At 39.3% G+C, this 23,924-nt stretch overlaps 1 protein-coding gene across 1 annotated transcript; it reads right to left on the bottom strand.

Annotated features, from left to right (window-relative positions):
* Window positions 1–206: 206 nt before the first annotated feature.
* On the bottom strand, window positions 207–17,011 carry LOC143030768 (uncharacterized). The gene is made up of 2 exons (XM_076193977.1): window positions 16,902–17,011; window positions 207–3,731 (listed from the first exon to the last, which is right to left on the bottom strand). Exon 2 carries the CDS (start codon window positions 3,438–3,440, stop codon window positions 1,656–1,658), a length of 1,785 nt encoding a protein of 594 aa, XP_076050092.1. The 5' UTR covers window positions 3,441–3,731; window positions 16,902–17,011; the 3' UTR covers window positions 207–1,655.
* Window positions 17,012–23,924: the final 6,913 nt, after the last annotated feature.

Raw genomic sequence — 23,924 nt, 5'->3', positions numbered from 1 at the left:
CAAACACCAGAAAAATATGACGTCAATCCTCGCTTCGCTCGCAGCGAAGCGAGGACTGACGTCATATTTTTCTGGTGTTTGATCAAACATTTTGGTGTTTTATGATTTTTTGTTTTATTTGACCAAATAACAAGACATCTTGTCATCGGAGTTGAATGGGTTAAATTTGGCTTTCCATAAGACAAATCATTAGGCATATATTTTAATTCTATATTTTACATTTATTTCTTATTTCAAGAGTTCTTTGTGACAACAATGACAGAACTGACAAAAATAATTAATATGCATTTTATATTTATCTGATGAGTACAAAATGAAGTAAAAAAATATATATATATATAATAATAATAACACTGATGACTGGTTACCTTTATTCAAACTTTCAAATTTTGCAAATAGCCACAAAAACACAAAATACGTCCATTACTAATTCTCAGCTTGTTTATTTCTAGCTTCTATTTCTTCTCTTTTCTGTCTTTGACATTCCCCCACTCCTTATACACATTATCTAAATTCATTGAATTTCTATATAACTGGTAGCTTTTCACTCTCATGAGGATATCCAAATGGCATTCCCCTAAACGGTTTGTAAGTTTGTTTTTATTAGATTCATTAGACTAAAACCTCACCAACAGTCTGGACTGGATGCAAGGAAGGTTCCTCCAATATTCATCAACTTTGACAAGTCACAGAACTATTCATTCTTAAGAGCAACTACCAATATTTGTGTCATATTATATATAATTTTGGATTTAATGTTTTCTTGTACAGAAAGTTTGAAATCATTGACATTATTATTTCTGTAGTATGAAGAAAAAGGACATTGACATGTTCACTACCAAGTGAGAAATCACAATGTGAAACAGAGGATATATCAAACACTGACCATTCTTATACCTCATCCTCTGGGAATCTCTCCTGCAAATGGGTGCGGCAGCAGTTTTCATTGTTTCATCCAGCCATTCACTAGCAGCTAGCAGTTCGCTTTCACTTCACACCCTTTGCTTCCCTTGAATTTAACATTATGGTGCAGCACTTAGCAATTTTGTTACTTAAAGAATATATTGTCAATTTTCAAATGGTTACAGATTACTGAATACAGACCATGTCTGTGTGCACTATTTACCAAAGCTCAGTTGCCTATTTTGTCAACAGTATTCTCTTTGGTTATATTGTTATTCTTAAGGAGTAGGTCTTTGTGGGAAACCCTACTGATTTTTTTTCTCTTCCAAATAGAATTTGATACATGAGAAAAAAAAAATTGAATTGTATCAAGTACTGTATTCACAATTATCAGGCCACCAGGACTATTATACTTGGGCATTGAAACTGATACTTGCTTCTTAATTTGATTCACTTAACTGAACAAGTACTGGTGATGAATAACCATCACAGTACAATATCAAAACTACACATGAAATCAAGAAATTGAACAATTATTTCAAAGGTCATTGACAGATTCTCAAAATCACACTTTCCTTTTGTTTTTAATTATGAAATTATAAAATAAAATTCTTTAATTGAAAAAAAAAAAAAAAATCAAATTCATTTTGAATACCTTGTGTGCACATATTTTTTCCCTTTGTGCATTTGTTGTAAAACCTACAGGCACACAGCTTTTAGGGCACATCATTCATTGCACAGATCTAGAATTTTTAACAAGTGTGAGTCACCATGTGACATTTGAGAGACCTCTTTTGTGAAAAAGCTGAACCACACAGGTCACACTGGAAAGGCTTCTCTCCTGTGTGGGTCCTCATATGCTGTGTGAGAGAATGCTTTAGTGAAAAAGCAGAATCACAAAGGTCACACTGGAAAGGCTTCTCTCCCGTGTGGGTCCTCATATGTTTTGTGAGATAACCCTTTACTGAGAAAGCAGAACCACAAAGAGCACACTGGAAAGGCTTCTCTCCAGTGTGGGTCCTCATATGTTTTGTGAGATAAGCCTTTCGTGAGAAAGCAGAATCACAAAGGTCACACTGGAAAGGCTTCTCTCCTGTGTGGGTCCTCATATGTCTTGTGAGATAACCCTTTACTGTGAAAGCAGAATCACACAGAGCACACTGGAAAGGCTTCTCTCCTTTGTGGGTCCTTACATGGTGTGTGAGAGAATACTTTCTTGAGAAAGCAGAATCACATATGTCACACTGGAAAGGCTTCTCTCCTGTGTGGGTTCTAATATGCTCTCTGAGATCACCCTTTTGTGAAAAAGTAGAATTGCAGAGGTCACACTGGAAAGGCTTCTCTCCTGTGTGGGTCCTCATATGTTTTGTAAGATAATCCTTTACTGGGAAAGCATAATCACACAGAGCACACTGGAAAGGCTTCTCTCCTGTGTGGGTCCTCATATGTTTTGTGAGATAACGCTTTACTGAGAAAGCAGAATCACACAGAGCACACTGGAAAGGCTTCTCTCCTTTGTGGGTCCTTACATGCTGTGTGAGAGAATCCTTGTTTGAGGAAGCAAAATCACAAATGTCACACTGGAAAGGCTTCTCTCCTGTGTGAGTCCTCATATGCTGTGTGAGAGAACCCTTTTGTGAAAAAGCAGAATTGCAGAAGTCACACTGGAAAGGCTTCTCTCCTGTGTGAGTCCTCATATGCTGTGCGAGATGACCCTTTTGTGAAAAAGCAGAATTGCAGAAGTCACACTGGAAAGGCTTCTCTCCTGTGTGAGTCCTCATATGCTGTGTGAGATGACCCATTTGTGAAAAAGCAGAATTGCAGAAGTCACACTGGAAAGGCTTCTCTCCTGTGTGAGTCCTCATATGCTGTGTGAGAGAATGCTTTATTGAAAAAGCAGAATCACAAAGATCACACTGGAAAGGCTTCTCTCCTGTGTGGGTCCTCATATGTATTGTGAGATGGTGCTTTACTGAGAAAGCAGAATCACACAGAGCACACTGGAAAGGCTTCTCTCCTGTGTGGGTCCTTACATGCTGTGTGAGAGAATACTTGTTTGAGAAAGCAGAATTGCAGAAGTCACACTGGAAAGGCTTCTCTCCTGTGTGAGTCCTCATATGTCGTGTGAGACAACCCTTTTGTGAAAAAGCAGAATTGCAGAGGTCACACTGGAAAGGCTTCTCTCCTGTGTGGGTCCTCATATGTATTGTGAGACAAACCTTTACTGAGAAAGCAGAATCACACAGAGCACATTGGAAAGGCTTCTCTCCTGTATGGGTCCTCATATGCACTCTGAAATTACCCTTTTGTGAAAAAGCAGAATCACACAGGTCAAACTGGAAAGGCTTTTCTCCTGTGTGGATCCTCATATGCTCTGTGAGACAACTCTTTCGTAAAAAAACAGAGTCACACAGGTCACACTGGAAAGGCTTCTCTCCTGTGTGGGTCCTCATATGCATTGTGAATAGACCCTTTTGTAAAAAAGCAGAATTGCAGAGGTCACACTGGAAAGGCTTCTCTCCTGTGCTGGTACTCATATGCTGTGTGAGATGACCCTTTAGTGAAAAAGCAGAATCACACAGGTCACACTGAAAAGGCTTCTCTCCTGTTTGGATCTCTTATGAGATGTGAGATGACCCTTTGGTAAAAAGCAGACTCACATAGGTCACACTGGAAAAGCTTCTCTGTAGTGTGGTTCATCAAACAATATTTAAGATGATTTGTGATATAGCTGTATTGCAAGTGTCAAACTGGGTCCATATCATTGTATGACATGCATAGAATCTATGGATAGCTCTTCCAAAGAAATGGTGATCGGTACCCTCATCCTGGAAAAAAAAAACATAGTAATAATAATCATAAGATTAATATCTAACTCTTTGAAAATCTATAATACTGTACTCAGTAATAAGATGGTGGATGTTTCATACACACAATTTCATACTCAAGTCCCTTTGTACCTAAACAGAGCCTTTGTAGTTGCCATCACCTTACTTGGAATAGGTAGAAACACAACCAGATGTGGTGCTATGAAATATTGCATTCTACTTTTTCATTAGAAATAAGCTGAAAAATCATACCCCACTACGACCAGAATAACTCAAGTTTTGTTCTAGGTTTTTCCTCATGTCACAAGATTTGGAAGTGGTGAATGACCCAGCTGGCCACAGCCGTCATATTTTGATATAACTCAATAACATTCCATGTTTGAACTCATTAGATCTGAATCTAAATATTACCTCTCTAGGAGGGTTTATTCAGTTCATGTCACTCATCTGACTCAAATAAGTGATGCAAGTCACATTGTTTAAGATACACTGGTAAGTGGCATACCTGTGTAAGGTATGCCATAATAAACATGATTAAGCTAAGAAATTGTAGAGGTGTTTTCCATATCTTTCTTATCATTTTATCACATAAAGTAAAATTTCTGTTTGTCTAATGGAAAAAAAAAATCAGATATACCTACTGAAACAATTGCAGCAATCATGACATATTATTTGGTAAGTAGAAATGCTAATGTGTCACATACCAATCATCACATATTTGAAAATTTAGGAACAGAGTGCTTTAGGGCTTAGTCTTCTCCCCCACTTTAACCTATACAAGCATGATATACCCACATACCACACTTCAGATATATAAATCTCTTCCTAAAAAGATGAGATAATTACATGCACACACCATAGCCATAATGCACACAGCCAAAGAAATACAATAGCCATACCTACACATTCAACACTTGTCTCACCACAAATACACTCAAAATAACCTCAACCAAATCCACAGCCATACTTCCCACCAACTGGATAGCAGAACACAAATGGGACCTCCGTGCTCGATCAATAGCATATGTGCCAAAAACCAAATTTTGAGAAAAATGTGTTTAAAGTCTAACAACGATTACACAATCAGGAAAACAAAAAATGCAAAAGTATTTGGTATGAAAAGATAGCTTACGAGGAGACAAATTCCATGGTGTAAATATTTTTTTCAAAATAGTTTTTCCTTCAATGAAAAAATTAAAAGTCCAGGGGTAATCTTATATGTGTAAGTGTTTATCATCCGATTTTGTTCATTTTAGGTACAGTCAGCAAGTGCATTAAAACTAAAAATCCCTGAAATTTTCAGTTTAAAACTCTTATTGGTTCATGTTTTATAAGCGTTTTTGTGATGTAAATAATTATTAATTATTTTATAGAAAAATCAATGACAGCAAAATTCACTCGATATCCATAATAAAACAAGAAAATAATGGTCCAGAAACAAAAGGTGGGCACCCTTTAACTCACCACATGTTTGTACTGAGGCAGGGAGGCATGAGAGACTTAGAGTAGTGCTGTGATTGGTCAAGCAGGCAGGCAGGACACTAGCCAGCGCGGTGATTGGCTGGCTGCCTCAGACAAGTATGCCCCTTGAGCATGACTCTTGCTTGCCACAGCACACAATTAAATACCCTCAGTTAAAGGGACATAAAGGTCCAATTCCAGTATTCTGCTTTCAAGGCTAGACAGAGGGTGCTTCCATCTACCGGATTCCGTTACTAGCTCAAAAACATTGGAGGTGGTGGTTACGCCCCTTGAGCATGGAGGTCCCCAAATACATACCACACCTCTTTATCAACAATACCCTTATACCACACAAAAACACACCCAAGATTCTTGGACTTAACATCTGATACATTCATGTCATTCAAGCAACACATCAAACACATAAACAAAATGCACACCTAGACTCAACACGCTTAAATCACTTGCAAGTACACTCAAACCTTGCTTAGCAAGCACCTTACATAACGAGCAAAATTTAACGAAAATTTTTACTTGCTTAATGAGTGACATTTTCCTTAATGAGTGATGTTTAGTGATTTGTATGCCCAATGCAAAAGGCTCCTTTCTACCTAGCTAGCCACGAATCACGGGGAGCACCTTGTGACTCGTGTTTAGCTCATTCCTGTTTGCTTCTCAGCCATAGAAAAGTTTCTTAGAATTGTCCAAAACAGAGGAAAATATATTTTTAAGAAAAAATTCTGTAGGTGGAATTCTGGATATATTTCAACCATATTGTAATAATTGCATTGTAGTAAGTGAGTCATGAAATGCAATTGGAAACAAAACAAATGTTATTGTGCTGATTGATTTGTGATGAAATAATGTGTAATACATCAGTTTGTTATATGCATTCAGTACGAAGCCAGAGGTGGGTGCTGGACACATATCAGACTTATAGGGTGTGAATGTGGTGTTCATGTTACTGGGAAGTTCAGCTATCAGTCTGTGTTTGGCTTTTGTTCCACCAGCATCTTAGTGTCGCTTGTGATCATACATTTTCCAAACTCGTGTTCAGTTGCAGGGATGAACCATCATCCAGAAGGAGCCAAGAAAAGAGAGAGGGAGGGGTGGTGAATGGGGATGGAGTATGTGGGGATTAAATTAAATGGGTAGAAGTGAAATTTATGCCTTTGACTTTGGCTACCTCCCTTGTGAAGGGTAAAAAAAAAAGCCATAGGTATATATATATGTGTGTTCAAACACAATATTTGTGATTTTTTCAGTACAAGAATGTCCCCAAAGAAAAAAATTCAAGAAGACAGGGATAAAAGAAGACAAACCACTGTAGAAGTAAAACGTGAAATCAATGAGAAGTGAGAACATGGTGTGAGTGTGGCTGACCTATTACACACATACAATCAGTCTATATCAACAACCTGCACTATTCTCAAGAACAAGGACAAGATTAGGGAAATGGATGATTCAAAGTAACATGAATAACTGTGTAATGGCCATGCATTCTTGATGATGTTGAAAGCAAATGCAAGGTGTGACACTATTAATGAGAGCATTATTTGTGAGAAGGCAAAAGTAATTTTTGCTGACCTTGTTAAGAAAATGCCTGGAGCAGCAACAGACAAACAAGCATTCAAGGCAAGCTGTAGGTGGTTTGAGAAGTTTCAAAGAAGAACCAGCATCCACAGCATTGTGAGGTATGGCAAAGCAGCAAGCTCTGACACAGAGGCAACAGAGAACTTCATTGGTGATTTTAGGAAGCCTATGGATTCAGAGGGTTACCTGCCCCAGCAGGTTTTATATTGCAACAAGACAGGTCTTTCTTCACTCGTTCTGTGTGTCCAAACCATCCCAATACTCATTCATCAACCCTATCTCCTAACTCCCTTTCCAACCCTGTTCTACTCCTCACCTCCTTTATTCTCACTCTATCCAGCCTAGTAACCTCTACCATACTTCTCAGGTATTTCATTCCAAACACATTTAAACTCTTCCTCTCTTATGTTCCATGTTTCTGCCCCATACAGTGCTGTCGGCACAATCACTCCTTTATACAATCTCCTCTTAGCATTCATTCCCAAATGTCTATTTCTTATTACACATTTTAATAATCCAAGGCATTTACTTGCTTCTCTCAATCTACATTCTATCTCCACCTCCACTCCTCCCTTTCCCATCATTTTTGCACCCAAGTATATAAAGCTATCCACTTCCTCCAGTCTCTCTCCCTAATACTCACTTCCAATTTGCTGCCATCCTCTGCCCTTGTATATCTCATCACTTTACTTTTACCCACATTTATCTTCAACTTCCTTCTTTCACACACCTTCCCAATCTCTGTCACTAACTTTCTTAATCCCTCCTCTGATCCTGCTACAAGTGCAGTGTTGTCAGCAAACAACAACTGGCTTATCTCTGATTTTTCTCCATTTTCTTTAATCCCTGGCCCATTACTCTTACATTCACCTCTTGCACCACCCTATCCCCGAGAAGAGGTGGAAAGAACAAAGTTGCAAACAGTGATTATCTCAGTGGAAATCCTAAATTTCAAGGGGAGAACCATCTTGCCTTTTTTATTTTTTTTACTTCACGTGTTCTTGGTTATGTATGTAGCAATGATTGTCATATCACCACACATATTTTGCAGGTTATCATACAATAGAGGGGATAGTCCAAGAAAAACTATGTAAACTTGTTTTACTTTGGAAGTTTTTTCAGTCTTCCACTGGTACAGAGATGGGAGCTGCATATACACCTCCATATCTCTTCACTGCTAGTTCTAAGTTAGGTTAGGTTCTAGAATATACTGTACAAGGCAAATGCATAAAGAGGCCAGCAGTTAGTCAAACAAGGTAAATCTTTACTCAAATTATGCAACTACGAAGTATGTTCAATAAGTACAGTCAACGTGAGGGTTACGTTCCTGGAGATGTCATGTTAATGGAAATCGTGTTAACGGAACATAATTTCTCCAAAAGAAATAATGGTAATAGTGGGGGTTACGTTTCTGGACAACGGGAAAGTCCGTCTATTTTGGGACTTTAACATTATGATGCATCACTACCATCACTGTCGCTTGTCGTGCTCCCGTCCCCAACCTCACTCCCCTCTCCTTCCTCACCCCGCTCTGCCTCCTCACTCTGCTCTCCCTCCTCGCCTCGCCCTGCCTCCTCACCTCCCACTCCCTCCTCGCCTCGCCCTGCCTCCTCTTCCTTGGCTGTCTTTTTTTTTTTTTTTTTTAAGAAATAGTGGAGTTTTGACTGCTTCGTCTTTTTCTTCTTTTGATCTAACATCACTCTGTAACAGTTCAGCTCCAACATAACTTTTCTGGCCACTGTTGCACTTCTGTTAATATTCGGATCTTTGGCTTCCAAGATATCCAGTCCTTCTCGTATAAACGAGAGTGCTTTTTCGAGATCACTCGTTGCTGCACTTTCCTTTGGGTTTCCAGGACATTTGGGTGTCATAGTGCACGAATTTATGTAACACAAAACTTTGATCAAATTGTTTATGAGTTCCACACACTGTGAGGGCTGGCTTCACACTGAGGACAAGAGGCAGAGAGCGGGAGCGCAGGAGTCGGAGCGTCTCTCCCTCGCTCTGGCGGCGAGATATTCAACTACAGTAGGCAGGAAATTCAACTCGTGTAACATTGGACATTTCGTGTTATCAGAATATATTTTAATAAATTTTAAGTCGTGTAAGATCGAAATCGTGTTAACAGAACTCGTGTTAACGGGGAGTTGACTGTAATGAGAAAATGTCAGGTGAGACATTAAATATGATTTGATCAAAATACTACTTCATGGTGAAGTACACATATATATATTCTATCAAATTACTAACTGGCAACTTTCTATATTTGTAGGTCTGAGTGCAGCGGTGAATGTGGCAGAACCAGTCTGATTCGGTTTGCCGATCTGTGAACACTTGTCAAGATGCAAGGAAACATGGAGCAACGTTACGCCATCAAATTTTGTGTTAAACTTAAGAAAACCAAACAAGAAGCTTATGGAATATTAAAGGAGGCCTATGGGGATGAACAGATGAGCCAAGCAAGTTTCCATCGGTGGTTTAACAGATTTTCTGAAGGAAATGAACAGGTTGAGGATGAACCCAGATCTGGAGCACCGAAAAGTGCACCCAAGGAGGAAAACATTGAGGAAGCGCAAAGGTTAGTGATGCCTCATGTATTCTTTATATTTGTTATGATACCAAGTTTCCATGTATATTTGCCAACATCTGTGTTTCTTTTTTATAGATTCTATACTATGTTTAAATTAGATTTATCTTTCATTGCTGAAAGTTCAGAGAATACTTTAGTTGGTATGTCCCTTGTCACCGTTTCTTTAATTTTCTCCTTGAACAGCAGCCACTGATGTTCTAAGCCATCTGCTTTCCTAATCTGGTGTACCCATTCTTCTAACAGATAAGTCTTCATGGGAGAGTAGTCCTCTTTGTCATATAGGTATGTTTTACAAATATTTCTACATCGTTTAGTATAGCAGTTGTAGTTAAACTCGAGCATATTGTGGTCCCTCTTGCCTAGTGGTACTGTAATCTCAACACTATCTACCATATCTTTTTCATTTGTAATTACCAGACCTAACAAGCTTGGTATATTTGTTCCTCTGCCCCTTGTTGCTTTTTTGACATGTTGATATAAACATGCATCCCATAGGGCCTTCACAAAACTAAATTAACTAGCGTGTTCTCCCCTTGGTGTTGTCCAATCTTCCCAGTTAATCCTTGGATAGTTAAAGTCCCCTATTTGAAGAATGTGAGAATACTCAATGTTTGCAAGTCCTTTAAACATTTACATCAGACTTTCCTCACCTTCACTAGATATGGCTATGGAATACACAATGACTCAGTGGGTCAGTAAAAACACCAGATACAGAAACAACGAAGAGCCGTCAAAACTAGATTTAATTTTTACAACAGAACCTGAAATTGTGGATAAAATCCAGTACAAGACACCAATTGGAAAGAGTGACCATATACTCACTAAAACTGAACTAAAGGAAGAAATATACATAGAGAGAAATGAAAAGCATAGGAAAGGAAGATTGATGTACAACAAAACGGACTTTGCAAAACTAAAGAAATTCTTCCAGAATGCAAACTGGGAAAAATTTTACATGGAAGAGACAAAAATGGAAGAGAAATGGAATATCTTGATGGATGATTACAATGAAGGGGTAAATAAGCATGTACCAAGACAGAAGTGAGGGAGGTTCAACAAAAGATGCAGTGAGGCAAAAGATAGAAGGGACAGAGCTTGGAAAAGATGGAGAAAAGATAAAAAAAAAAAAAAAAAAAAAGGAAAATCGCAAGTCTATATAAACTATAGAAATGAGTATGTTAAAGAGAAGAGAGGAAAAAAGGAACCATGAAAAGGATATTATAGATAAATGCAAAGAGCAACCCAAACTTTTCTATCGATACATGAATGGTCAACTTAAAAACAAGCAAGAAATGGTGAAAATATGCCAAGGAAATATAGAATACACAGAAGATTTAGAAATGGCCAAAATCATGAAAAATCACTTTAATTCTAGCTTCACTAGAGAGAAAACACAATATTGGAATGAAGGTAATGAAAGGCGATCTCCCACCATGAGTGACATAACAATAGCACAAAAAGAAATATTAGAACACCTATCAAACCTTGATGTCAGGAAATCACATGGCCTGGATGGAATTGCAAATTGGATTCTAAAAGAATCCAAAGAAGAACTACATACACATACCAAGGCTTTTAACCCCCTTACATGGGAGGTATCCAAAAAGGAAAAGGCATAAAATCATTCCCACCCATTCCATCCCCGAAAACACTCCACACCCCTCCACCCTCCCTCTCATCTTAAAACCTCCTGGATGACGGGATATCCCTGCACCTTGTCCACTGCCCTGGGTCAGAAGCAGTGTCGCAAGACACAACACATCCACAGCAAGGCCGCTTCATTAAATCGGCGACCCCCCCCTCTCCGTCCCCCCATGCATAAAGGAGATGGGGAGAAATCCCTTCGGGCTGCATCAAAATTTGCTCACACATACTACCTCACCCCCCATCCCCCCGCCCATTCCACTTCATGCATCACCACATCATCCATATACAACAATTCTCCATTCACCCGTCTTCTGTCCTCTCCCGTCTTTCCTCAACAGACATTCCCCTCTTCCCCAAAGCCCCTTTCACCCCATCCATCCATCTCATCCTAGGACGCCCCTTCATGTTCACTCCCTCCACATCTGCCTTCCATACGTCTTTTACTAGTCTTTCTTCGCTCATTCTTTCCATGTGTCCAAACCATCCTAATACTCTTTCATCAACCCTATTTCCCAACTCCCTTTCCACCCCTGTTCTCCTCCTCACCTCCTCATTTCTCACTTTATTTAGCCTAGTAACCCCCATCACACTTCTCAGACACCTCACCTCAAACACATTCAAACTCCTTCTCTCTTCCTCTCTTATGTTCCATGTTTCTGCCCCATACAGTGATGTTGGCACAATCACTCCTTCATATAGTCTCCTCTTAGCATCCATTCCCAAATGTCTATTACTCATTACACTTTTTAATCCACCAAGGTATATACTTGCTTCTCTCAATCTACATTCTACCTCCACCTTTTCCTGCCACATTTGCACCCAAGTATCTAAAACTATCCACTTCCTCCAGTCACTCTCCCTTAATGCTCACTTCCAGACTACTGCCACTTTCACCCCTTGTACATCTCATCACCTTACTTTTACCAACATTTATCTTCAGCTTCTATCGCACACTCTCCCAAGCTCTGTCACCAACTTCCTCAATCCCTCCTCCAATCCTGCCACAAGCACAGTGTCGTCAGTAAACAACAGCTGGCTCACCTCCCACTTTTCTCCATTTTCTTTAACCATCTCCAATCCCTGACCCACTGCCTTTGCATTTACCTCTCGTACTACCCCATCCATGTATAAGTTGAACAGCCAGGGTGACATAACATCCTTGACGCAGTCCCACCTTTACCTCAAACCACTCACTCTCTCCATTTCTAATCCTGACACAAGCTCTACTACTCTCATAAAAACTCTTGACAGCTCCTAGAAGCTTTCCTCCTATCCCGTATATCCGCAAAACCTCACACAGTGCCTTTCTGTCTACCCTGTCGTAAGCCTTTTCCAGGTCCATAAATGCCCAAAAAACATCCTTCCCCTTTCCTATAGCTTTCTCACATATTTGTCTTACCACAAAGATCTGATCTAAAAAACCTCTACCCGTCCTAAATCCACTGTCCCTCACCAATTACTCCCTCTGTTCCTCTCCCAATCCTCTCAATCAATATCCTCCCATAAGCCTTCCAACTACACTTAACAAGCTAATCCCTCTGAAACTACTACATTCACACTTGTCCCCCTTTCCCTTGTAAAGTGGAACTATACTGGCACTCCTCCAGTCCTCTGGCACTCTACTCTCTCTCCAACAAACATTAAAAAACCTCACCAGGCAGTCCACCATCACTGTACCTCCTTTTTTTAGACATTCTGCATGGCATCCATCCAGACCAGGTGCCTTATCTGCTTTCATCATCTTAACAACTGCCTTCACTTCATCCTTCCTTATTTCTCCTCCATTTTCCTCACTCATCACTCATTTTCTTAGCATTTCCCACTGCAGCTATCCTTCCCTCCCCATCCTCCTTCACATTTAGCAACTCCCTAAAATATTCTGCCCATCTTCCCCTTACTGCCTTTTTTTCCATTATCATCTCTCCATCTGCACCTTTTACCTTTTCTTTTCTACTTGATTTGCCTCCTCTTCCTCTCTTAATTTCTTTCCAAAACATTTTTATTACTTTCAAAGTTTTCTGTCATACTATCACCCCACTTCACAACTGCTCTCCTCTTTGCCTCCTTTACCTGTTGCTTCACCTCTCTTTTCTTAACCAATCTGTGAAAGCTCGCTTCTTCTCTTCTACATCCTTCATTGTTTCCTCATCCCACCATTCACTACCCTTTCTTCTATTTCCTCCTGTCCTTCTTGTTCCACACACCATCTTTGCACACTTTGTGACTCCCTCCTTGAACCATCCCCATTCCTCCTCCACACCTAGCTCTACTCTATCCTTCACTCCCTCCCACTCCTCCTTCAGCTTCTTCTTGTACTCCTTCTCCTTTTCCTTTTCATTTAAAGAGTTCACTCTAAGCACCTTCCTACCTTTTGTCCCTTTCCTCTTTCTCCATCTATCCTCCACTCTCAACTTACCTTCCACCAAAAAATGATCTGATATTCCCCCACCCTCTCCCCTTAGCACATGTACATCCTTAACTCTTCCTATCATAATCCTATTTACCACTACATAGTCCATTAACGCTCTGTCTACCACCCTTCCTTCCACCACCCTCTCCCATGTGTACTTATGCTTGACTTTCTTCCGAAACACTGTATTTGCTATCATCAACTCTCTTTCTAGACACATTTCCACCCTCAACTCTCCACTACGATTCTTTCCTGGAACTCCACATTTCCCAACCACTCCATCAATTGGATCATTTCCTACCCAAGCATTAAGGTCTCCCAGTACTATTACATTGACATTTCTCCCTAAATCCTCTATGCACTCATTTAAATCTATCCAAAAAGTCTCCCTTTCTTCTACACTCTTCTCACTACCAGGCCCATATGCACTTACAAAAACCCACATATCCTCTCCCAGTTTCACCTTCATCCACATTATCCTTGAGGAAACCTCCTTCCACTCCACTACACGTTTACCTATCTCTTCACTTACTGGTATAGCCACCCCTTCCCTCCCTCGCCCTATCTTCACTCCTGATAACCTCCCACTTACATAGCAGAACACCCACACACATCAAGAAACATTAAAACAACACCCAAAAACCTGTATCACACACAGATACTCTCTTCTCTTCCTCCATAACCACCAAATACCAGCCTCCGGAAACATATTCATAATCATATCACTCACCGCTCCATTAACACACTGAAAGACAACACACTGCTGCATGCCAGACCCCCTGATATCCACCCTTCTGAATCCTCTCTCCCACAAAAGGACAGAGTTCACCTGGCCAGACTGCAGTACGGCCACCACCCAACACTTCTAAGCTACCAGAAGAGGCTGGATGACCGCATTGTGAACAGCTGCCCAGGATGTTACACTTCACCCCATACCATACAACACATAATGGAAGACTGCATTATACATAATCATGCACGCAAACAACACAACATACACTCTATAAAGGATTTGTGGGAAAACCCAGTTTCGGCTGTGGCATTCCTTGGGGAGACGGGACTGCTCGGACAGACAGTCTAGGGAACGACAACAGCAACAACAACTCTCAAACTTACACTTGCCCTTCCCTTTCAGCTTAGTTTCACTCAAAGCCAACACATCCATCTTTCTTCTCACAAACATACTACCTACCTCTTCCCTTTCAGTCTCATCTGTACCACATCCACGCACATTAAAAGACCCAAACCTTAGGGTGCTCGTCGGTAAACTCCCAGACCCTCTTATTCCTTTGCTTTTTCTTTTAGGAATGTCCCCTGTGGGGCTACAAGAAGAAGGATGCCTAGTCCCAATCCCCGTCCCTTTCTTCTTGCCTCTTACGATCCAAGTGGAATTACTTGGTGGCAGTATTCTTTTTCCCCAAACGGACAAAATACATAACATAATAAATTGCTCGCTCAAAGAAGGGAAAATACCAAAAGACTGGAAAAATGCTAACATTGTACCAATATATAAAGGAGGAAACAAGGAAGAACCAACTAACTATAGGCCAGCATCACTAACAAGCAATATAGCCAAAATCTGTGAGAAAATTAGCAAGAATAGATGGATAAAACACCTGGAAGACAACAATATAATAAACCCAAGACAATTTGGGCTCAGACAAGGAAGATCATGTACCACAAACTTAATATGTTTTTACTCAATATTAATAGACATAGTGCAAGAAAGGAATGGATGGGCTGATTGTGCCTTCCTGGACTTACAAAAAGCCTTTGACAAAGTACCACACAAAAAAATTATCAAAAAAACTCGAACATATAGGAGGGATACAAGGGAACCTGCTAAAATGGATGGAGGTCTTTCTGATTGGTAGAAAGATGAGAATAATGCTCAGAGAAAAATATTCAGATTGGAAAGAGGTGATCAGTGGAGTACTGCAAGGATCTGTACCAGCTCCAATAATGTTTGCTATTTATGTGAATGACATGGATGATGATGTGAGATGTTACATAGCTTCTTTGCTGACGACACCAAACTGTTAATGAAAGTAAAAACTGAAGAGGATTGTGAATCACTGCAGGAAGACCTGAATAAGGTATGGAAATAGAGTCAGAAATGGGAGGTGGACTTCAATATTAAGAAGTGTAGCATAATGGAGTTTGGAAAAAGTAAAAACAGAATATCAGGACAATATAAAATTGGAACCAAGGAGGTAAAGAAGGAGAGATCTGAAAAAGATTTGGGTGTAATTATCTCAAACTCTTCTTTCCCAAGTGGAATGTTGTTAGCATATTGTTATTACTGATGTTCATCCACATAACCAACACAACACATTTCCACTACAAATTTCCTGTCTTCCTCAGATCTTTCTTTACAATCGTTATCTCTGCTTTCTGGTACACCATACATTATAAGATTGCATTTCCTGGATTCCTCATCCCTGAATATCTTGATTGTTTCTTGTACACTATGGAGGAGCTTCAGAGCTTCAAGAAAAGTATGAAGCTCAGCTCCATAGTATGGTTGCAAAAACATGATGTCACTTGGAGTGGGAGAACATCCAGTGCACAATGTAGTCATCACCATCATCAAATTGACAATGACGGGACTGGACAGATGACAACATGGCATCTAAAATCTATTGTCACAGCTCCATTAAGTAGTGTATGTGTCTTTTGTTATTTATATCCACCAAGAAAAATATGTATTATGTTGATGTATTATAACTTACAAGATTTATTTTTAATTTTCCATTACTATATCATTTTGATGTGCACTTCTACAAATAAACCAGTATAACTACTCATAGTACAATGCAATGACTTGTAATATGACAAGATGGAGCTCCATACCCTAATAAGAATGTAATAACTATGTAAGCAAACACTATACACATGTTGATAAATATAAAGATGATTGCCAGTCTCAATTTATATTTGAAATGGCTACTGACATTAAATTTAAGTATTTATATATAGGCCTTAAAATACTCAAAATGATAAGAGCTAGCCAATGATAGGTATAAATTGCAGCTATGAGACCAGTGAAAAATCTTTATGCAAAGATTTTTGCCAATTTCAACTTACTAAATATCACTTCCAACATTACTATTAATTAGCGATATTTACATGTGGGGTTCAGAATACTCAATGATAAGAGCTAGCCAGTGATAGAGGTAAGAAATGCAGTTGTCAGATCTGACCTGACCTAATCCCTTGATAAATACAAACTGACGTTAGCTTAAGTTTGTGGTACTTATATCTGAAGTACAAAATACCCAGTGATAAGAGCTAGTCAGTTATATGGATAATTACCGCTATGAAACTGGAAAACGTCCTGATAAATAACACGTTTACCACTGCTCAGAATCCCAAATACACTGCTAAACGGGAATTGAAGTGTAACAAATGTGAACACACTATGGATGTACTATGGCTACCTTACCCTTAATTAAATAGCTGCACTTACGAATTCAAGAAGAAAGCACACTTATTTGGCCTGCACAAAGCACAACCACGAAAACAGAATCTTCAAATAGCTGAGAAGGTGATAACTCGTCTCGACGGATTATGTTGTCATATGTAAACAAACATGGGTGCTGTTAGCACCCTCTCGGCAGTGGACATCGTGCGATGGTGTCGTTCTACCATAACATTTTTACGCTCTACCATTAAGCAAAAGTATCTCATACTCCATTATCAGGCACTTTGATTATGCTATTTGGATAAAATCAAGATTATAAAATACTAGAAACGTGAATTTTAGTGTTCTAACTTCTAAGCTATATTTTCCCACATGAAAAAAAAACTTCTCAGTACATCATGCAGTACAGTGGTGGTGGTGAGCTCTGGTGTAGTGTGGTGGCATGTGCGTCACTTGGTTTTCTTCCCCTTCATCTCACAGCAATATTTCCCAAAACGACAACATAGCATCCCTTCTTTTTTGATGAATGAAACAGTAAAATATTTTAATTTTATGTACCTTTTTACTTATGCTACATTATTTAAGCAGTGTACCAAAGATATAGTAACCGTAAATTTTTAAAGAGGCCCGTTCACATTGAGAGCAATTTAAGATTGTGACTGAAGAAGGATCTGACAAAAAACAAACAAAAAAAAACCAGACGTTTCTTCCATCTCCGAAGCACTTCCACGGTACCTTGGGGCCCTCTTCACCTAAACGCCTGGAAATATATATATATATATATATATCAATAAGAACACTAGGAAAGTGTGTTTTATAAATGCAAGGTAACCACTTAAGAAAATAAACAAACGGAGCAGAGCGTTTTCGTATATTACATCTTCAGTGTAAATTACAAAGAGGGTTTAGAAAACATAATATATTATGACAAGAGTATAAGGAGCTACACTAGGAAAGGTTGTGGACGAATTGTCCGGGCGTGGGTCACACGTCCAGCATTCTTACATTTTGTAATTATGACTATTTCCTTACAAATATAATAATCAATTTTGTACAATCCTAAGTTAAGGTTAAAGTTGTTATCATTTGTGATTTTAATCAGGCAACTTTAAATTAAATTTCTTTCGACAAAATTATTGTTGAAAGTAATCACTCTTGCGTTTTCCCAGTTGACACTTTAGATGTAATATACGAAAGCGATCTGCTCCTTTTTCCTTATTTTCTTAAGTGGTTACCTTGCACACACACACACACACACACACAAACATACACACACGACTCACACGACTTTACAAGACTCGGTGGCGCAGTTGGTAGAGCGATGAACTACTAGCATGGTGGTGCGCGTAGTGCTTGGTTCGAATCCTGCCCAGGGCTGAAATTATTTCGGTACAGCTGCGCTTCGGGTCGTTACTCTGACACTCGTGGGCGGGGAGTTGTGTGTGTGTGTGTGTGTAAGGTCATAGCATTACCCATAGATCGGACCTACGAGCTCTGAGCTCTCTTCCAGGAGGGAAATAGCTGTCGATCACGTGATCCAAAGACCAAGTGAACACACACACACACGTGTATTTACAAGGTAAATACACGCACACACACACACACACACACTTACACACACACACACACACATACACATACACACACACACACACACTTTCGTCGAATGGACGGCGAGAATTAGTGTATCGATGAAAAAGGAAAATCTACGTAGATCTCAACGTCCAGGAAGTGCCTTATTGTATTTATAGGGAAGGGGAGTGCTCGTGGTGTAGTGGGGGAGTGATAGGGAAGGGATTATTGAGGGAAATGGAAGGAAATGAGGAAGAGAGGGACATGGTCCAGGAGGCTAGGCGTCTTGTAAACAAGAGGTGGACCGACAATAATGGTTTTCGTGACGACGAGATCGACAAAAATGTAAAGATTGGAAGTATAGATAAGAGCAGCACAGTGGAAGCTGATGATAGTAGTTTCCAGGGATTTAAAGAGGGTGGGGGGATACTAACCTCCCCCGATTGGCATAACGAGAGTAGAAACTTGAGATGACCGAACATTGGGGAAACAGATTAGGTTACGTAGCCAAAATTGCGCAGAGAGTTGAAAAATTAGAAAAACTAGAGAAGGCGAACAAAAATTTAACTAATGAAATAGAATTAAAAAGACAGTTAAAAGAAGTAAAAGAGGAGAATGAAGAATTAAAGAGGAATAATAAAGACAACAAAGAGGCCATAGCAAAGGAAGCACAGGGTTGGAAAAAAATCCAGGTAAACAGAAAAGTTGCATTTACTGACATAATTAAACAGCAAATGAAAGAACAAACTGAAGACTCAGTTATCAAAGTGATGAGACAGAAGGAGAATTTAGTAAGTAAGAGACTTAGCAGATAAAAATAAATGTATGATTATATTAGGAATGGAAGAGAAACATAACCTAGATAGAACTTCAAGAATCAATGAAGAAAAAGAAAAAGTAAGCAGTTTACTAGATTTAGTTCAGGAAGATGAACTTGAAATCATGAAACAAATTGAAGAGATGTATACACTCGGAAAGTATAGTACAGATAAGACCAGACCAATTAAGATTAAATTCAGGTCACAAACGACGGCAGAGAATATCCTAACAAAAACAGGGAAACTAGCAGCAAGTGAACAATATAAAAAGGTATGGATAAAAAGAGAAACGAATAAAGAGGAAAGAGAGGAGGAAAAAATGAAAAGACATGAAGCTAAGAAAAAAAAAACGAGAACAGAACAGAGTCAGAAAAAGAGAAATTCTATTGGAGAGTTGTGAATATGAAAGTAAGGAAATACGACATACTAGAGGAAAACAAAAGGGAAACAGAGAATACAATGCAAGTGGCAGAAAACTAAGAGTGTCTTACACAAATATAGATGGATTAATAACAGGACTGAATGAGCTGAATGATTATAATTATCTGAAGGAAAAAGAACCGGACATAATGGGAACTGCAGAAACGAGATTAGAAGGTCCACTACCACCCAACAGCGCAGGACATGATGCAATTATTGGATTAGAAACAGAAAGACAAAGCAAGGGGTGGAGTTATGTTCCTGACTAAGGTTATAAACATGAGGTGTGTCACATATGGAAAGAATACAGTAGAGATGATTATGATCGAAGTGGAAGACAGAGATAAGAAGAACAGAAAGTTTGTGATAAATTATGTGCCTCCAAAAACAGCCTCGTGGGAAGAGAGTGAACATAAAATTATGTTAGAGGACACAAGGATAACATTAAATAAGATAATGGAAGATGGAGGAAGAATAGTTATGATGGGCGACTTTAATTGCAAAGAAATCTGCGGGGAAGAGATGACAGTAAAGGGTGGAGACGGCTCATGGGGAAATGTTCTACTCGAGATGATTATTGAACATACAATGACACAGTGGATACAGGAGAACACTAGGTATAGAAATGAAGAACCATCGAGACTAGACCTAATAATCACATCTGAACCTAGAATAGTGGAAAAGATTGAATATAAAACACCAATAAGTAAAAGTGACCATATGCTGATTGAACTGGAACTAAAGAAAAATACATGAAAAGAAATGAACACTATAGAAAAGGAAGAATGTATGAAAAACAAACTTTGATAAAATAAGAGAATTCTTTCAAAAAGAAAACTGGGAGGGAATATACAAAGAAGAAACAACAGTGGAAGAGAAATGGGATATTTTGACAAAAAAAAAAAAAAAAGTGGAAAACTATGTTCCAAGACAAAAACAAGAAAAAGAATATGTAAAGTGCTGGTACAACAAAAAAGGCATAAAATCATTTCCACCCATTCCATCCCTAAATACACTCCACATCCCTCCACCCTCCCTCTTTTCTTAGCACCTCCTGGATGACAGGCCATCCCTGCACCTTGTCCACTGCCCTGGGTCAGAAGCAGTGTCGCAAGACACAGCACATCCACAGCAAGGCCGCTTCATTAAATCGGCGACCCCCACCTCTCCGTCCCCCCATGCATAAAAGGAGACGGGGAGAAATCCTTTCGGGCTGCGTCAAATTTTGCTCACACATACTACCTCACCCCCATCCCCCCGCCCATTCCACTTCATGCAATCACAACATCATCCATATACAACAATTCTCCATTCACCCCTGTCTTCTGTCCTCTCCCATCCTTCCTCAACAGACATTCCCCTCTTCCCCAAAGCCCCCTTCACCTCATCCATCCACCTCATCCTAGGACGTCCCCTCATGTTCGCTCCCTCCACATCTGCCTTCCATACCTCTTTTACTAGTCTTTCTTCACTCATTCTTTCCATGTGTCCAAACCATCACAATACTCTTTCATCAACACTATTTCCCAACTCCCTTTCCACCCCTGTTCTCCTCCTCACTTCCTCATTTCTCACTCAATCTAGCCTAGTAACCCCCATCATACTTCTCAGACACCTCATCTCAAACACATTCAAACTCCTTCTCTCTTCCTTTCTTATGTTCTATGTTTCTGCCCCATACAGTGCTGTTGGCACAATCACTCCTTCATACAGTCTCCTCTTAGCATCCATTCCCAAATGTCTATTACTCATTACACTCTTCAATCCACCAAGGCATTTACTTGCTTCTCTCAATCTACATTCTACCTCCACCTTCACTCCACCTTTTCCTGCCACATTTGCACCCAAGTATCTAAAACTATCCACTTCCTCCAGTCGCTCTCCCTTTATGCTCATTTCCACTCTACTGCCACTTTCACCCCTTGTACATCTCATCACCTTACTTTTACCCACATTTAGCTTTAGCTTTCTTCTATCACATACTCTCCCAAACTCTGTCACCAACTTCCTCAATCCCTCCTCCGATCCCGCCACAAGTGCAGTGTCTTTCGCAAACAACAGCTGGCTCACCTTCCACTTTTCTCCATTTTCTTTAATATATATATATATGTATATATATTATATACATATATACCGTATTTTACGGCTTACAAGACGCTTTTTTTTTTTTCCTAAAAAATACCCTGAAAAATGCTAGTGCGTCTTCCAAGACGAATGTTGTATTGTAAGGCAACACCCAGGCTCAAGTAAGCTTGGGCACTTGACCAATAGCGACCTGGATTTGTATGTTGAGTCATTACACTATGATGTTAGCTTAAGTACTATTTAATTCAACCTTTTATATGATGTAAACTCAGTACTTAGCTGTTACAAGTATTTCCAATACCATAATCTTTCCTGGAGCCTACTCGGCATGTGGAGAAAACGGGCCGTTCCCTTGTCTTATAGCAACACACACACACATACACATGAAGGCACGCACAAGGCAGGTGCCTTTATCAGTTACCACCAGGCTATTACACGTGTCACAAGATTTTTTGTCCTGGAAATTATCACCCATGGCTAGTTCATCAAAACGGTTTAGTTATACTATCGCATACAAGCTACAAGTTGCACGATATGCCAAAGTACACTGTAAAAGAGCAGCAGAAAGACACTTTGGACCACCACCTACCGAAAAAAATTATTCGGCAGTTGAGTTTTATATGTCTACATGCATATTGATTTTTTTTCTTATTTTTATGAAAATAAAGCCACCCTTGGACAATGAAAAATGTATAGTATATTTACTAATCACCGACTAGTATCATCGCCATACAAACCAAATAGGACAAGTGATTTCGCAATGTAAATAATACGTCCAATACGTGTTGTCATTGCTTCTTATGTTATGTGTTCAGTGGTCGGGTATATTATGGTGAATGTGTTCTTGTATGAGAATGACTTGTTTTTCTTAGAAATTTCTTTAAAAAATTAGGGTGCGTCTTCCAAGATGCAGCATCTTGCAAGCCGTAAAATATGTTATATATAATATAAAACTGAAAATGAATAATATTTTTCACTTCTAACAAAACCGACAAAAAATACAGTACCGGTATTTCTTACCAAGTTACAACACAAACAAAACCTAGTTGTATCCTCACATTGATTGCCTGGAGGTTTATTTCTTTTTGTATTTCTGTCCTCTTTCTTTTCGGCATTTTCAGACTCCTTAACCTCGTAAATTAATTACCAAACCACACTGCACTATGGCCACATCAGGACTGCAGCCCAATGTATGAGATGTGAATCATGCAATCACACATTCACAACATTGGTCTTGTGCAGTTCCTGTCTACTTCGGCTGCCAAGTTCTGACGTTGACCTTGGCCTGGGTACTCCCACATAATTTAATTGTACGGCATTATTGTATACCTAGGGTTATTTATTTATCTATCTATTTTTGTCACACCCCAAGAAAGGAGGACAAATGCATGTCCGGCATGAGGTTGTGCTGGATGGAGGACAAAGTGCTGAAAAGGAGGACTGTCCTCCCTAAAGGAGGACGTCTGGCCACCCTAGTCACATCACAGCCTTAAACTGATATCTCGAGAGAATCCCCAAGGACATTTTTGTTGCTAGGCATGTTTTTGTTTTTTTATGTTCGCAAAAATAAGGTCCTAGTTACGTGACTGCACAAATTTGCGTGTGTGCAAACCTTACAATCTTTGCAAAGTATGTGCACACCTATGCGAGTCATAATACTGACCAGTTAAACAAATGCACACTATTTTAAATGTGTATCATTACCTTCACCAAGGAAGTTATCCTTTAACCAGCGTTTAACATTTATGAAAAAAGTTATACACATATTTCAATTCAATTTTGTGGACCACTTGAACAAATGCACAATGTTTTAAGTGTGTATCATTACCTTCACCAAGGAAGCTATGTTTTTACCAGCATTTAACATTTATGAAAAGTTATACACATATTTCGATTAAATTTTGTGGAAAGTCTGGTCTTGAGTCGGATCCGGATATGCTGAAACAGGGTTTTTCAGATTTGCAACACTGGTATTTATAGATTGCATACAAATTTTGAATTGTATACAAAGTGGGTTCTATCATTTGTAATGTGGGCAAAATTATCTTCATTTTGTGACCTTGATGTTGGTGAAGGTGTGCCCTCTCCGATTACCATCAAGATTTTTTTATATATATATATGAAATGTCGTTTAGATTTGGCTTTCCATAAATAAGACAAATAATTAGGCATA

Source organism: Oratosquilla oratoria, chromosome 12, assembly GCF_046742065.1.
Source record: "Oratosquilla oratoria isolate Oo_2021 chromosome 12, ASM4674206v1, whole genome shotgun sequence".
NCBI classification, from domain to species: Eukaryota; Metazoa; Arthropoda; class Malacostraca; order Stomatopoda; family Squillidae; genus Oratosquilla; species Oratosquilla oratoria.
Note: the sequence above shows the minus strand (reverse complement) of the source record. Positions and strands in the feature narration are given on the sequence as shown.